The sequence below is a fragment of the Entelurus aequoreus genome, linkage group LG06, assembly GCF_033978785.1.
Source record: "Entelurus aequoreus isolate RoL-2023_Sb linkage group LG06, RoL_Eaeq_v1.1, whole genome shotgun sequence".
NCBI classification, from domain to species: domain Eukaryota; kingdom Metazoa; phylum Chordata; class Actinopteri; order Syngnathiformes; family Syngnathidae; genus Entelurus; species Entelurus aequoreus.
Genome location: NC_084736.1, coordinates 54,512,191 through 54,529,538, shown reverse-complemented (window position 1 = coordinate 54,529,538; position 17,348 = coordinate 54,512,191). Strand labels below are relative to the sequence as shown.

Below are 17,348 nucleotides of genomic sequence, written 5' to 3'. Positions count from 1 at the left end.
TATATAAAAATAAAATAAATACTTGACTTTCAGTGAATTCTAGCTATATATATATATATATATATATATATATATATATATATATATATATATATATATATATATATATATATATATATATATATATAAATATATATATATATATATATATATATATATATATATATATATATATATATATATATATATATATATATATATATATACAGGTATATATGTATATATATATACATATATATATATAAAAATAAAATAAATACTTGACTTTCAGTGAATTTTAGCTATATATATATATATATATATATATACATATATATATATATATATATATATATATATATATATATATATATATATACATATAAATAAAATAAATACTTGAATTTCAGTGTTCATTTATTTACACATATACACACACATAACACTCCTCTATTCATTGTTGTATTTGAAAGTGCAATGCTTTGCAGCCAGTAGCACAGCCTTTGAAGGAGCATAGGTAAGCGAGGTGTAAAATTCTGGGTTGGAGTCAATAACCAGGCGAGGTGATGAAGTTACGTCTCTTTACTTCATACTTCAGAACCGACTCCCACACTTGCCGTCAGGGTGCGCAATACAACATAAACCGTTGTAACCAAAAAGTAACCACAGAACACTATACCCAACATTCACCAGGAGATGGCAACAAACAACTTAGATCACTCTATTACAGGCAGCATCTGTGAAATTTACTTTGCAGGAAAGGAGTGAGTTTAGGGTTGAATTGTCCATCCTCGTTCTATTCTCTGTCACTCATCATCGCCATGACTGTCTCTTCTTCGTCTCCTTCTTGTTGTGTGTGCAGTTGTGCACTCGCCAAAAGCCGTAGATATTATAACGTGACTGCGCCGGCAGCTGTTTATATGAAGAAAAAGCGGACTTGACGACAGGCTGTCCTCACTCAGGTCCACATGGACCTGGAAGGGGCGTGCCTTAAGTCCGGCTGGAAATCGGGAGAAATTCGGGAGAAAGGTTGTCCCGGGAGATTTTCGGGAGAGGCACTGAAATTCGGGAGTCTCCCGGAAAAATCCGGAGGGTTGGCAAGTATGGGTTGAGGTGCTGGGACCATAATAACTGAATAAACAAGCTTTTTGTCAATAACAAATCTCTAACTAACACCTCATAATGTTGGAACGCATTTCCTCAGTGTATCATTGATTGAGAAGGAAATACGCACTGACACTACCCATATCCACATAGGTTTTATTTGTTGAACATAAACTATGCCCTGTCAGTTGGAATACACATCGACATACAGGCCAACGGGCATATATTTCCCCCGTTAGCCTGTATGTTGATGTGTCATCGACCAGGCTAGCATGCTAAGCATTACACTAGGAGCTAAGCACCATCACACTAAGCATTTGTTGCAGGAACATACTAGCTTTGCTAGACAAGATCATAGACTGTATTGGACAATATAGTTTACATACCAAATGTCAATTTCCATTTATTACAAGTAATAACAAAACGTAAATGCCTGACTTACCTATCAAAGAGCAAAATTAGCAAGTTTGGCGTTAGATGAAAAAATATTCTCCACCTTCAATGGTCTCCATCTTTCAAAGGCATCCCCGAGACAAATCCTGGTTTTGTTCCTGGCTTTGTCATGAACAAGTTGAGAGTGGTAACTTTTAGTGTCCACCCTGAGATCGGTAGGTCGTGAGTTCAAACCCCAGCCGTGTCATACCCTAGACTATAAAAATGGGACCCATTACCTCTCTGCTTGGCACTCAGCACTCTGCTCCCCTCGACTCCCAGGGGGTGGAACAAGGGGATGGGTCAAATGCAGAGGGTAATTTCACCACACCTAGTGTGTGTGTGACTATCAGTGGTAGTCAGTGGTACTTTAACTTTAACTTTAACATGTTTAGTAACTTTACCAGTGGCAGTAGCTAGACGAAGATGGCGATGCGTAACTGGCAACCTGGATGTGACACACTCACTGACTTTCTAATTGTTCAAAGGGTGGAAAGCGGGACATCAAAAAGAAAACAATAACAGCATTTCGGGCCTGTAAATCAAATTTTTAATTGAGCAACTGTTATCAGTTATATAGGTATTCAAAAAGATCATGATTTATTTATGCCTTTTGACATATCAAGGCCATTTAATGACGACTTGACATAAAGTTATTACATATGGCTCCTTTAAGGCTGATCTGCTGAGCAAAGTCACTGAGAGGTAATGGTTTCTTCTGCATGTGTTTGATCACAAAGTCTTCTAATGCTGAGAAGAGTGTCCATCGTACGCCTCCTGTTAGGTCTTCAGTTGTCTGACTCCTATCATGCATGTTGGGCTTATCTTAGACTCTAAATTGTCTCGGATATGAATGGTTGTTTGTGTACATGTGTCCTGGGATTGACCGGAGACCAGTGCAGGGTGTAGCCCGCCTCTTGCCCAAAGTCATCTGGGATAGGCTCCAGTACTTGTGACCCTCAATCCTGTGCACCATTGTTGCCTACCATAATTGCAAGGCCTTGGTAGTTCTGTAGTCGTTTGAGTGCCATTCTAGTTTTTATATAGAAATTCTTGTCAAATTGCTCTGTCATACCCATCAGGGCTGGAACCAAATAAGATGTTACCGCCAGCCAAAATAAAACACTAACTGAAGGAGTTCTCACAAGGGTGGAAATAGTGAAGGAAGGGACATTTAATCATATTCTCCCTCTCACTGCCGCTTTCCTTCCCCCTCCCCGTCCTATTTCTGTGACACATGTCGCCCTGGCATGCATGGTAAAGCCTGTGACCTTTGGAAAGTTTAGCACTTTAAATATTTAGGCTTGGGTTATGATGGATCCTCCAGGCCCCCGTGGCAATGTGCGAAGCCTCTGATTAGGGTTGCTGTCTGAGTCGTTTACACTCGTGTCTGGCTGTCAGTGGTGCTCTCTCTTTGACAGGCAAGCCTTTTAAACAAACAGCCGTCCCAGCGGCGTCGCGGGCAGGACATCCAGCTCTTCGCGAGCACACCTTCTGATAGAGAGAAGACCCCCTCCAGTCCTCTCACAGCTGCAGGGGGAACCGCTGGCTGCTGCCTCTCGGGATTCTTCCAGCGCTTTGTCTCCATGCTCACTCACTTTTAACCAACACGTATTGAGCTGGAGTTTGTTTGTTTGTTGTTACGGTCTTGTTCGCCTCGTAAAGAGTAGCATTTCCCGCACTCTGCTTGATTTTTACTTTTCAGATGATGAAATAAGTTAGTTGTGCTGCTGCCTTTTTTAAACACATTTTGCAGCATGCAGTCATTTGTTCCACATCCTTTGCAGCAAAACAAAACCACTGACAACACTTTTCTTTCCTTTGGACCAAAATTTGTGTTAGCATTAGCCAGCTTGTGCTATGTGTGAATCTCTGCGAAGGAAATAAGGGGGGAGCTATACAGAAGTTCTTGGGGACAAAAAGTATGCAGGAGCAAAAGGAAAAAAAACATATATATATATATATATATATATATATATATATATATATATATATATATATATATATATATATATATATATATATATATATATATATATATATATATATAATTTTGTTTTGTTTTTAATCGTCTGCAACAAAAAACTTGAATTTATCGATAAAATAAATGTATCGCCCAGTCCTCGTAAAAAACATCCATCCATCCATCCATTTTCTACCGCTTATTCCCTTCGGGGTCGCGGGGGGCGCTGGAGCCTATCTCAGCTACAATCGGGCGGAAGGCGGGGTACACCCTGGACAAGTCGCCACCTCATCGCAGGGCCAACACAGATATTATCAATAAAAATAGGTAAAAAGCCTTACCTCAATAGATTTAGGCCCTGTCTACATTAAGGCGGATAACTTCTTAAACAAATAATTAAACCACTAAACCATCGTTTAAGGTTCCCCTCCTTGGATACATTTTTACACAGGTAAGTGCGCTGTGTATTTCTTGAATCTCCGGCTCTTAGCTTTGTATGGACTCTGATCGTTTACGGAAAGGAAGTGACGCCAGAAAGACTGCACCCCACACAGGAAGTGACGTCAGAAAGAACACGCCACAGCCAGCTTCATAACAGACGCTTGTGGAAATCACACATGAATACCTTAAAACAGTGGTCCTCAACCTACTGGTCCGTGGATCGATTGGTACAAGAAATTGTTATTATTATTATTTTATTTATTTTTTTATTTTTATTTTTTAATTAAATCAACATAAAAAACACAAGATACACTTACAACTAGTGCACCAACCCAAAAAATCTCCCTCCCCCATTTACACTCATTCACACTCATTCGCACAAAAGGGTTGTTTCTTTCTGTTATTAATATTTCTGGTTCCTACATTATATATCAATATAGATATAAATAAATAAAAATACCATACCCCCCCGGTCCGTGGGCCAAATTTTCAAGCGTTGACTGGTCCGCAGTTACAAAAAGGTTGGGGACCACTGCCTTAAAAGAAGGAAACGGGCGATTGCAGCTGTTTGGGATACAACACATCTCAGACGGCAACGTTAATGTTGAGCGACGGTTTTGGATAAGGCCTGGAAGAACGGCAGCCTGGTGGAATATGTTTGTCACCGAATGTGTTGTGTCGCTGGAACGTCAAGAGAACTTTCGAATGTCCAGGGCAGCTGTGATTCTACTTAGTGAAAAACTTCTTCCATTTGTTGAAGGGGAGACAACGAGAATGCGGGCTCCCGTGGAAGAGGGAAGACTACGGAAAACAGTGAATGCATTTGGACTGGCAAAGCAGACTGTCAGTTATTGTTGGCGATGTATGTCGAGCGATTACTCAACGTCTAGTTTTGCACTCCATACCTATTGTGAAGCCATGTAGTGGTTGCGGCCATCAAGTACGACCGCCAATTTCAGCCTACAAGCACAGTGTTCTGATACACTTCCAGGTCAGAGGTGACCATGTGCACATTTTTATTCGTGCATGCGTACTAGGCCGCATTGTGCCGACAGATGGGGAGGGGGTCTTAAACGGTGGCATTGTGTGTGTGTGTGGACAAGGATAAGGTTAGGTGAGATATAGCCTGGATAACCTTAGTGTAGAAGGGGCCTTAGTCTCTGCGGTTGATTAGCTAATTGTCCCTGTGCACTGTTATATACATTTTTCCATCAAATTGTGTTGAGAAACCACGTATGGATGACATCATAACACAACTATTAAGAAATGACATTGTCTTTAATGAGACCAACAATAATTCCTCCATTAAATTGTGTCACATTTGAGTGAACTCCTTAGTAAGAGGTGACAAAATATAAATTGTCGAATTGTTTCATCTCATACAGAGTGTGCATTTCATAATGTGAAAGTAAACAGGGAAAATAACATGTTAATAGCTTAACATGTTAAACAAAATACAGAACAAAAACTATATTGTGATGTTTGAGTTCATAACCTTTCAAATATATTTTCAAAGTCACAATTTTTAATACATTTGGTTCCCTTAATCCAGTCTGTTATTTGAATAAAACCTTTTTTTAATTTGCTGCTTTCATGGTGCATTTTAGGCATCTGTCCTGTAAAATGACTGAAGTTGTGCATCTTTATTATTCAGTTAATAACCTGCTTATCTCAGCTCAAAGCTTACGCTCTTAATTTATTGGACATCACTTCTGATTATTAGCTTAAAACCAGACTGGGTGTCATTCGCCCTGCGCGGCGTCATGACGCTCACACCCAAAGACGTGTGTGGCAGCCCATTGCTCACACTCAAAGACAATCTTCCATGGCATCAATCCTGTAAATATATGACTCTTAATATGTGTGTCCTGTTCTGTATTCAGAGGAATCGCCGAGTCAGCAGCTCCAGCATTAATGCATGAAAAATGAGGAGAGCCCGGAAGAATTAGGGAGTACGACTCCGCCTTATTAAGATGTAAATTCCAGGGGAAACTTGGCAAAATGAGGATAAAGTGAAGTTATTGTCAACTTTAGTCTATTTATGCATTTCTAAGAGCCTCTGTTGTGTTGTCGAAATTAGATACACTTGTCAAAGCACCTTTCTTTGTGCTCATTTTCACTACACGAGCCATACTTAACGACACAATTTACACTTTGGGCAACATTATCTGGTGACAGTGTACATGGCAACTATCATGCTAATTCACTCTGTGGGTGCTGCTTCTGTGTCGTCGCTCCCCACCTCTGCCTCTCGCTCATTTCAAATTTGCACTTAACACCCTCGTGGGGAAAGGCTTCTCATTCATCAACAGTGTTTGTCCCGGTGACAAGCAGGGCGCCTCCTGCATATCAATATCAGCTAAGACAATGCTGAGCCTGTAACCTTCAGCTAAATGTCATTCTGCTTAATCCTATTTGAAAATTAAACATTGAAAAACCTTTAGCGTACCTTCCCGTCTTCCTTCCGCTCTCACTCGCTTCTTTGTGCGCTGCCTAACCTCAACTCCCTTTTCTACTATACAACATTTGTATGTCTCAATTAGGGTTGTACGTTATACCGGTACTAGTAAAGTACTAATGAATCAAGAACGGTACTATACTCTGTTTGGAAAGTATCGGTTCCCCATTTTTTTCTTTTTTTTTTTAACGGACATGACGCCGCGTCGTCACGTCATGACATTGCTGTTTTTTTGAGCAGAGTAGCATGTTTGGCAGCGCACAATCAAAGAGTACTTACAAGCAGACAGTGTGTAGACAGAAAAGGGAAAAAGGGCACATTTTGGCCTAAAAACTAAAGATAAAGGTGAAGTTATAACACTGAAACGCCCTCAGGAAGAGGTGCTTTAAGACATGGCTAGCTAGCTAGCAGCTAACATCCAGCTGCAGTCCGCACTTTTTTAGCTACTTCTAATTCACTAATCCTCACCTCTGTGGCGACAAATAAAGTATGTTTCTTCCTACCATTATCACTGCAGGACGAGGAATAGCTAAACATGCTTCACTACACACCTAAGGAGGATACAATAGTTCACCGGCGTCACAATGTAAACAAATGCCATGGGTGGATTTACACCTGATATCCACTGTAATGATATCAAGTACAATAACGTATCTACTATGATTACATCAATATTTTTTATTGTCACAAAATCTTTTTTCGGGGAATACGTCACTAGACTCATGAGGACTTTGGAAAATGACCAATGTATGATCCTGTAACTACTTGATACCTACATTTGTGGTATCACCCAAAACTAATGTAAAGTAACAAACAGAAAAATAAGTGATTATTAAATTTTAACAGAAGTGTAGATAGAACATTTTAAAACAAAAAATAAGCAGACATTAACAGTAAATGAATAAGTAGATTAATAATACATTTTTACAGTTTGTCCCTCATAATTTTGGCAACATAAAAGAAAGATGAATGGCACAATATGTTACTGCATACATCAGCAGACTACTTATGAGCCTTTGTTTGTTTACTTACTACTAAAAGACAAGTTGTCTTGTATGTTCACTATTTTATTTAAGGACACAATTGTTTTTCGATTGCAATAAGAAACATATCTTTAAGATTTGTTGTTAAAAGAAAGCCAATAATGCAATTTTTTGTGGTTCCCTTTATTTAGAACAGTATCAAAAAGTATCGAAATACATTTTGATACCGGTACCAAAGTATTGGTATCGGGACAACCCTAGTCTCAATATTTGCATCCGAAAAAAAGATGCATTTGATTCTCCCTATAAGGGCGGTGCTTGAAAATGAACTCGATAACTTTGTGAGCCTCGATAAATTGCCATATGCATGCATTTGTACGGCGCTCTTTGCATCGGTTTCGACAGCTTCAGACGTTTGTTCGACGTGAACAAACGGTAATAATGATAACCGCGGTAAAACTCCTGACGGTTAGTATTATGGTATTAAGGTAAAATTATCAGAAAACCTGATTGATAACCACATATTGATGAAATTATGGACCAACCAGCGTTTGCTTGCTAGCTAGTTTAAATGCTAATATGAAAACAAGAGATATTAACGTCTTTCCCCATTAAGAAATGCCATACCCCAATCTAAACTTAAAAAGGTTAATTATGTCTTCTTATTAATATACTTTTCACAATTTCTTGTGACCCTTCTGAAGAAAACTACAGATGACTTTCGAAACATGTCAGGTAAAAATTCCATCTAATATACCAAAGATATTGTCTGATTACAAGAACATTTTAAAATGATATCAACACTTTACTGTTTGAACAACTAAGATACAATATTGACATTGAAAATAAACGCTGTGCTGTCTTCGCACAAAGTGATCGAAATAAACTCCACAGTGTCCAGTTGAAACAGACGGTAAGTGTGTTCAACAGGAAGTGAACTTGCGTAATGTCACATAAACCGGAAGTAAAACCAACTGATCACCAAATTTGCATTTATTAAAAAAAAAAAGATTCTATAATGTTTACAAATTAAAGTGGAAGAAGATAAACACATTTAAACATACAAATACAAGTAAAATGACTCTTTATAAGACCAGAACAAAATGTAATGTTTCCTCTGCCAATAATGTATATTGTGTGTCTATTTATTTTAGTTATTAAAAATACAACTTTGTTGAAAGATTTTAGTGTGTTTATAAATAATTTTTCAGATTTTTTTATTCAATATGTCCCACCCCACCTTAAAAGAGACGGAACTTATTTTATTTTGCTTTTGGCTGGGATTTTTATTCAAGTGCTAAATTTTGCAAAAAGACAGAGTATATTCTATTTTTATCATTTGTTTGTTTTATTTAACTCGAATATTGAAAAGTTTACATTACAGTTACAGTGTTAAAATATATGAGACATACATGTAGTTACATTTGAAAGGATATACTTGTGTTATCATTGTGTATTATTACATCAGTGGTTGATGTGGTCTCAAAATAATGTTCACAATAATATTGTTCATCGGCAACATTTTGTAGGTCACTATATCGTCGAGAAAAATTGGTTATAGGTGAGAGGCAATAGTGTAATAGCATATATCCTATATTTTCTAGCATCCAACAACTCTTCCCTCAACCTTGACCGTCATCGCTCGCCTGCGACGGGAAGCTAACAAGCCAAACACTAGAGTCTGTGAACATTGCTCCAAAGTATTGATTTTGTATTGATTTATTGTGAATACAAAAGTAAACATTGACATGTACAACGGCAGTAATATATAATATAACAACGCTGCAGCTAAAGAAGGACTTCCGTGTTTATCCGCTCTTTATCAAACAGGAAAAACCCGCCAGGTAAACAGTTGATTTTACTACTTCCGGCACTGACGTAAGCTGACTCGTGTCCCATATGTGACCATAAGATGAACAAATATACTACAGTACTAAGACTACAGTGGCCAAAAACAGTTAACTTCTACGGCACTCTACAGCTGGGGTGCCCAAAGTGCGTTAGAGAAGCCATCTGTGACTCGTTTGTTATTGGACCTAGGCACATTGTGAAAAAAAACAAAAAAACACCAGCAAAATTTGAAAAATAGCAAAAAGCACAGTGGAAACATTTTACACACACACACACACACACATATATATATATATATATATATATATATATATATATATATATATATATATATATATATATATATATATATATAGTGCAGTCCAAAAGTTTGGACACACCTTCTCATTCAATGCGTTTTCTTTATTTTCATGACTTTTTACATTATAGTTGTCACTGAAGGCATCAAAGTAGTTACATGTAGTTATGTACTTAACAAAAAAAGGTGAAATAACTGAAAACATGTTTTATATTCTAGTTTCTTCAAAATAGCCACCCTTTGCTCTGATTACTTTTTCGCACACTCTTGGCTTCTCTCGATGAGCTTCAAGAGGTAGTCACCTGGAATGGTTTTCACTTCACAGGTGTGCTTGAAGCTCATCGAGAGAATGCCAAGCTTGTGCAAAGCAGTAATCAGAGCAAAGGGTGGCTATTTTGAAGAAACTAGAATATAAAGCATGTATTCAGTTTCACCTTTTTTTGTTAAATACATAACTCGTCATGTGTTCATTCATAGTTTTGATGCCTTCAGTGACAATCTACAATGTAAATAGTCATGAAAATAAAGAAAACACATTGAATGAGAAGGTGTGTCCAAACTTTTAGCCTGTAATGTGTATATATATATATATATATATATATATATATATATATATATATATATATATATATACTGTATGTATATATGTGTATATATATATATATATATATATATATATATATATATATATATGTATATACCATACCATACCATACCAACTTTATTTATAAAGCCCTTTAAAAACAACCACAGTTGAAAAACAAAGGGCTGTACACCACAAAGAAATAAAGGCAAAGGACAGACTAAAAAATAAAATTTAAAACAGAAGTAAAATACACATTAAAAAAGCAAATACAAAATTACCCTAAGAACAATTTTGCTAGATAAAAAGCAGTTAAAAGTTAAAAACAGTTAAAAAAGTTAAAAGTTAAAAACAGTTTAAAGTCTCATGCTGGGTTAAAAGCCAGTGAATAAAAATGGGTTTTAAGAAGGGTCTTAAAAATAGCCAAAGAAGGGGCCTGTCTCACATGGAGTGGAAGATCATTCCAGAGTTTGGGGCCCGCAACAGAGAAGGCTCTGTCCCCCCTGAGCTTACGCTTGGATTTGGGTACCTCCAGGATCAGCTGATCAGCTGACCTGAGGGACCGGGTGGGGGGCATAGAGGTGGAGCAGCTCAGAGAGGTAAGGTGGGGCAAGACCATGTAAGGATTTAAAAACAAGTAAGATAATTTTAAAATGGACTATATATATATATATATATATATATATATATATATATATATATATATATATATATATATATATATATATATATATATATATATATATATACATTTATACATATGTATATACTGTATGTATATATGTGTATATATATATATATATATATATATATATATATATATATATATATATATATATATATATATATATATATATATATATACACATGTGTATATATGTATATACTGTATGTATATATGTGTATATATATATATATATATATGTGTGTATATATATATATATATATATATATATATATATATATATATATATATATATATATATATATATATATATATATATATATATATATATATATATATATATATATATATATATATATATATATATATATATATCTGAAACAGTTCACACAGGGGTAAATCCTTGGCTTTTGGCTGAGACCAGATATCTTGAACTCAAAAAAGTTGTTGACCACTGCTCTTGACACTTTCTTGATAAAAATAAAATTTAAATAAATGAACATAAAGTTCTGGGGGGTGGAAAACAGAACAGGAATTAGAGCCACGTTTCCGGGAGGAGAATCTGACATACAGAAACACATATTTACATAAACAGATCTTTCCACCTCACAGGTGGTAATTGCAACTGTGACAGCGGCAGGTCTGCAGAGAAAAAGGATGTCTTCCGTGGCCAAACACACCTTGCATCAGAGTGAGTCTACATTAAAGTACTTTGTGTAGCTGTGATGTAGTCATGCTCCGCGCCCGGTTCTTGCCGCTCCAAACATAACAATATAAAACATGTTTGAAGATGCAATGAGGAATAGGAAAAGGAGGCAGGGCGAGATTGCAATGAAAATGCAATAATTTTGCAGTCAGACAGACATAATTCTGCCGTGGACAAAGCACCACGCGCAGCTCAAAGACAGCAGTATGGATTTGATTAACCACAGTCACCTGTCCAGTGACTCCATTGAATTGGTACCCATGGCTACTGAGCACCATCAGAGTTCAGCAGACTTACAGCTTCCGGAAAAAAAAGCTGCTGTTTTTTAATCTGGTGGTCCTCCTCCCGATGCTCTGCAAGCTTCTGCCTGAGTGAAGAGGCTAAAGAGAGGGTGTGCTTTCACCAACCTTGCAGTGCCTTCCTCTCTTAAGTCGTGCAGCTGCTGTGCCACAGCCTGTCAGAGTAAACTGCTGGAAAGGTTGCTTTACCTGAAGTTTGGGAACCACATTCTAAATTTGGGTCTTGAGATGAAAAGATGATAGAGTCTCTCCAATATTGTGAAAGGAAACATATTTGCAAGTTTTAAAGTGGCATGTGGTCCCCACATGGTAGGTCCCTCAAGACTTTTGTTTGATTAAATCCTGGAAAGTCCGAGGACCAATGATGGTGAGTACCTGTTGGCGCAAGATAACATTACACAAATGCGTACGTAGGTGTACGAACAGCAACAATATATTCTGTTTGATTTTCAGAATTAAATGATCGATTTCTTACCACTGTTAAAAGAAAAAAAAGACAAATCCAAGAAAGCTAACTGACTCCGGCGGTAACAATTGTGTTAGCTAGCTACTAGAACTGGCACGGTCCATGTTGTTGGATAATGGGTGCAGATGGTATGGGATGGGTAGATGTGTCCACCTCAGATTCATAGTGATGTCGCTCTGTTCTACCATTCTTCCAACATAAGATGACAAGCATTTTCGGTAAAACTAAGGATTAATGATCCTTTTTTTGTGTACTCATTTAAATTGTGTTCTACGCCAACGGTGTGTTTAAAGTGTGCCTGAATGTTGGAATTGTATGTGCAGACGTGTAGAGCAACTGGTCTACCATGACAGTCAAACGACTACAGTACTCCATACATCCATTTTCTACCGCTTGTCCCTTTCGGGGTCCCAGGGGGTGCCGGAGCCTATTCGGGCGGAAGGCAGGGTACACCCTAGACACGTCGCTACATCATCGCAGGGCCAACACAGATAGACAGACAACATTCACACTCACATTCACACACTAGGGCCAATTTAGTGTTGCCAATCAACCTATCTCCAGGTGCATGTCTTTGGAGGGGGGAGGAAGCCGGAGTGCCTGGAGGGAACCCATGCAGTCACAGGGAAAACATGCAAATTTTCACACAGAATGACCCCGAGCCCGGTATCGAACTCAGGACCTTCGTATTGTGAGTCACATGCCCTAACCCCTGTTCCACCGTGCTGCCCCGAGTACAGTACTACTACGGGGAAATAATGAAGTCAATGAAGTGATAACATTGTAATCCTAGAATACCAAGTTTGCAAACACGGAGCGATAGGGCCATCGAAACATGGCTCACAGTTCCAGTCACTCTAGTGGAGGCGCGGACTGTATCCTCCTTGGTGTACTTGATGTTTCCCTCTTGTTTTCATGTGTTTTTTTTGCCTCTTGACTTCTGCACTGCTTTTTGGTGCTTTTTTTGTGGACTTTTGGAGCTGCACCGGAGACCAGCTGCTGACTCTCCGCCACAACGCAGTTTGCGCAAAGAAACCAGAGGAGACGAGACAGGAAGAAACAGGGCTCCAAAGCTGGAGTCGGGATGAACGTCACTGAATTAGCATTTCAGTCTCCCCGGACGGATTCTGGCTCATCCGCGCACACCGGACATTGTCCGAGAGCTAGTGGGCAGCCTCTGATGGAGTCGGCTTTCTTGGTTGCATTGTTGAATCTGTTCCGAAGGAAATATGTAGCATTTTTATTTTTGTATTTTTTTTGTTGTGTTTAACTTTTGTAGCTGTAGTATATACACGTACTTGTGTATTTATGCTTTAAAAGAAGCAGTAGAAAAATACAGAGCACAGGGCTCTACAATGTTGGTAGGTTTGATTGATGCATGTAAGGCATTTGACAGAGTCAACTATCACAAACTCTTTACCAAGCTGAAGCATAGGGGTGTTCTGGGTAGCATCATACCTATTCTGGCATATTGGTATGACAGGCAGACGATGCAGGTAAAATGGGGGAGTAGTTTATCCTCTCCCCTTAGAGTTGGCAATGGGGTACAGCAGGGTGGGCTTCTATCACCAGGCCTATTTAGCCTGTATATGGATGATCTGTCGAGGCAGTTGAGAGATTGCAGAACAGGGTGCATCATTGGGAACACCTTAATCAATCACTTTATGTACGCCGATGATTTGGCCATTATATCGCCCAGTGGTGCAGGGTTCCAACAGCTTCTTAACATATGCTCAGACAATTGAGTCAAGTTTGACATCAAGTATAATGCCACAAAGAGTATGGTAATGATATGTAGGACCAAAGTCAAGTGTTGGCTTTATTATAAGAAAATGGAAGAGTTTGGGAACAACAGCAACTCAGCCACAAAGTGGTAGGCCCCGTAAACTGACAGAGAGGGGTCAGCTGATGCTGAAGCGCATAGTGTAAAGAGGTCGCTGACTTTTTGCTACAGGTGCTACAGAGCTCCAAACTTAATGTGACTTTCAAATTAGCCCACGTACAGTACGCAGAGAGCTTCATGGAATGGGTTTCCATGGTCGAACAGCTGTATCTAAGCCATACATCACCAAGTCCGATGCAAAGCGTTGGATGCAGGGTGTAAAGCACGTCGCCACTGGACTCTAGAGCAGCGGAGACGCCTTCTCTGGAGTGATGAATCACACTTTTCCATCTGGCAATCTGATGGATGAGTCTGGGTTTGGAGGTTGCCAGGAGAATGGTACATTTCTGACTGCATTGTGCCCAGTGTGAAATTTGGTGAAGGAGGAATTATGATGTGGGGTTGTTTTTCAGGAGTTGGGCTTGGCACCTGGTCTGGTGTGGATGAACTTGACTGGCCTGCACAGAGTCCGATAGAACACATTTAGGATGAATTAGAACGGAGACTGAGAGCCAGGCCTTCTCGACCAACATCAGTGTGTGACCTTTGATTGATTGATTGATTGAGACTTTTATTAGTAGGTTGCACAGTGAAGTACATATTTCGTACAATTGACCACTAAATGGTAACACCCGAATAAGTTTTTCAACTTCTTTAAGTCGGGGTCCACTTAAATTGATTCATGATACAGATATATACTAGCATATATACTATCATCATAATACAGTCATCACACAAGATAATCACAATTAATTATTTACATTATTTACAATCAGGGGTGTGAAGGCTTTTGTAAGAATGGTCGAAAATTCCTATAAACACACTCCGCAACCTTGTGGACAGCCTTCCCAGAAAAGTTGAAGCTGTAATAGCTGCAAAAGGTGGACTGACATCATATTGAACCCTCTGGGTTATGAATGGGATTGCACTTCAAGTTCATATGTGAGTCAAGGCAGGTGGCAAAATACTGTTGGCAATATAGTGTATATATTTTTTTATTGATGCTTTTGTTTATTTATTAGATGCCTTTTTACTGAATATGCACGAGCACTGTTTTAATATTATATGATAATGCCTTTTATACTGTATATTTTTTTGTTTTGTTCTATGTATTGTATGTGATCGTATGTATACTTGGACATTGGAGCCTGCAATAAAGCTTGATTGTATGTAGAAATGTTGTTGCATAAGTGGCAGGTGGTTGAATCTTTTATGTCCTTTATGTTTCCCTTTTGTTTTCATATATTCTACGCTCTTTTTGTGACATTTTGTATCTGCACTGCAACCACATAAATTCCCCATTTGAAGGCCTGGCAAAGCATCTCCAGGGAGGAAGTCGGTGATGTTTTTGTTCCTGTTCTGGACACGACCTTTCACGCATTCTCCTTGTGTTTCCAGGTGGGAAATGCAGGACGGTGCAGAGCTGCAAGAAGATGAGAAAACGACGGTGGAAGAACTCCGAAGAGCCTATTTTGTTTGTCACTGCGGCGCAGGACTGCAGGAGTCTCGTGAAGCAGATGAAAAGATGGCGGAGCGGACCCAGGGGGGGTCCGATAAAACTGCTGCCCAATAACAGTCCAAGCAGTTGGAATTTTTATCATGTTGTAAATGTTTACTTGTAATACACACTTGCGGCTCTGCAAGTGTTTGCGTGTGTGCGTACAGGATGCTGCAGGGTTACACTATATGTGTCCGCATTGTGTGACAGGAGATCTCGATTCTCCTGCATCAGCCCGCACATTTCTTTGTGGAGAACATCTTCTCCAATCAGTTCTTGGAAACAGAGAAGCCACATTTGTTTGTCCAGGACGAGATGGGACTCTGTGATCAGTTTTTTTGTTTCTTTTCAGGGAGTGAGTGTAAAGTTGTCAGCATCCTTTTTTTCTTGCTGTCTAGAAAAAAAAGAATCAGAATCAGAATCAGAATCACAATAGTTTTTATTGCCATCGTTTGAGAACGGGTTCACAAACCAGGAATTTTTCTTGGTACAATTGTGCAACATAAAACACATATAACACAGATTTGGTAATAACAAGAGCTCTAACTGAGCTATCAGATCTTGTTATAGACTTAGAAAGGAATTCAAAGGAGCTACTGTTAGGAGTTATTGTTCATGTGCCTGATGGCCGAGGGGAAAAAACTGTTCAAGTGGCGTGAGGTGTGGGTCTGGATGGACCGTAGTCTCCTGCCTGAGGGGAGAGGGGAGAATAGTTTGTGTCCAGGGTGAGAAGAGTCAGCTGTGATCCGACCCACATGCCTCCTGGTCCTAGAGGAGAACAGGTCCTGGAGGGATGGGAGCTTGTAGCTCCTTCTCAGCAGCACGTACGATGCGCTGCAGTCGATGCTTATCCTGGACTGTGGCGCCGGTGAACCACACGGTGATGGAGGAGGTGAGGATTGACTCAATGATGGCTGAGTAAAACTGCACCAGCATCTCGGTCAGCACCTTAAGTTTCCTCAGCTGCTGCAGGAAGTACATCCTCTGCTGGGCCTTCTTGATGAGGGAGCTGATGGTCGGCTCCCACTTGAGGTCCTGGGTGTAGGTGGTTCCCAAGAAACGGAAGGAGTCCACAATGGAGACGGGGATGGGAGAGTCAATCGGGGTGAGGGGGGATGGTGGGGCAGTGACTTTCCTGAAGTCCATGATCATCTCCACTGTTTTCTGGGCGTTCATCTCCAGGTTGTTGAGGCTGCACCAGGACGCCAGCCGGTCCACCTCTCTCTTGTAAGCAGTCTCATCGCCATCCGAAATGAGCCCGATGAGGGTAGTGTCATCCGCAAAATTGAGCAGCTTTACGGACTGGTGACTGGAGATGCAGCAGTTTGTATACAGGGAGAAGAGCCAGGGGGAGAGTACACAGCCCTGAGGAGTACCAGTGTTTGTGGTTCGACTGTCCGAGACAATCTTCCCCAGTCACACGTGCTGTCTTTGGTCTGTCAGGAAGTCATTGATCCAACTGCAGAGGGAGTCGGGCACACTGAGCTGATAGAGCTTGTCTCATAGCAGTCCATGGAGGATGGTGTTGAAGGCAGAGCTGAAGTCCACAAACAGGATCCTAGCGTAGGTTCCTGGGGAGTCCAGATGCTCCAGGATGAAGTGGAGGGCCAGCTTCACTGCATCATCCACAGACCTGTTGGCTCTGTAGGCAAACTGCAGTGGGTCCAGGAGGGGGGCGGTGATGTCCTTGAGGTGGGGCAGGACCAAGCGCTCAAAGGAC

General features: G+C 39.6%; 1 protein-coding gene across 3 annotated transcripts in view; it reads left to right on the top strand.

Annotated features, from left to right (window-relative positions):
- kiaa0825 (KIAA0825 ortholog) overlaps window positions 1-16,728 on the top strand; it is a 478,810-nt gene extending 462,082 nt beyond the window's left edge. For all 3 annotated transcript variants that reach the window (XM_062050981.1, XM_062050982.1, XM_062050980.1), the window contains one exon: window positions 15,529-16,728. In XM_062050981.1, the coding sequence (XP_061906965.1) occupies window positions 15,529-15,703 (175 nt within the window). In that variant the 3' untranslated portion in view covers window positions 15,704-16,728. The remainder of the gene's footprint in view (window positions 1-15,528) is intronic.
- Window positions 16,729-17,348: the final 620 nt, after the last annotated feature.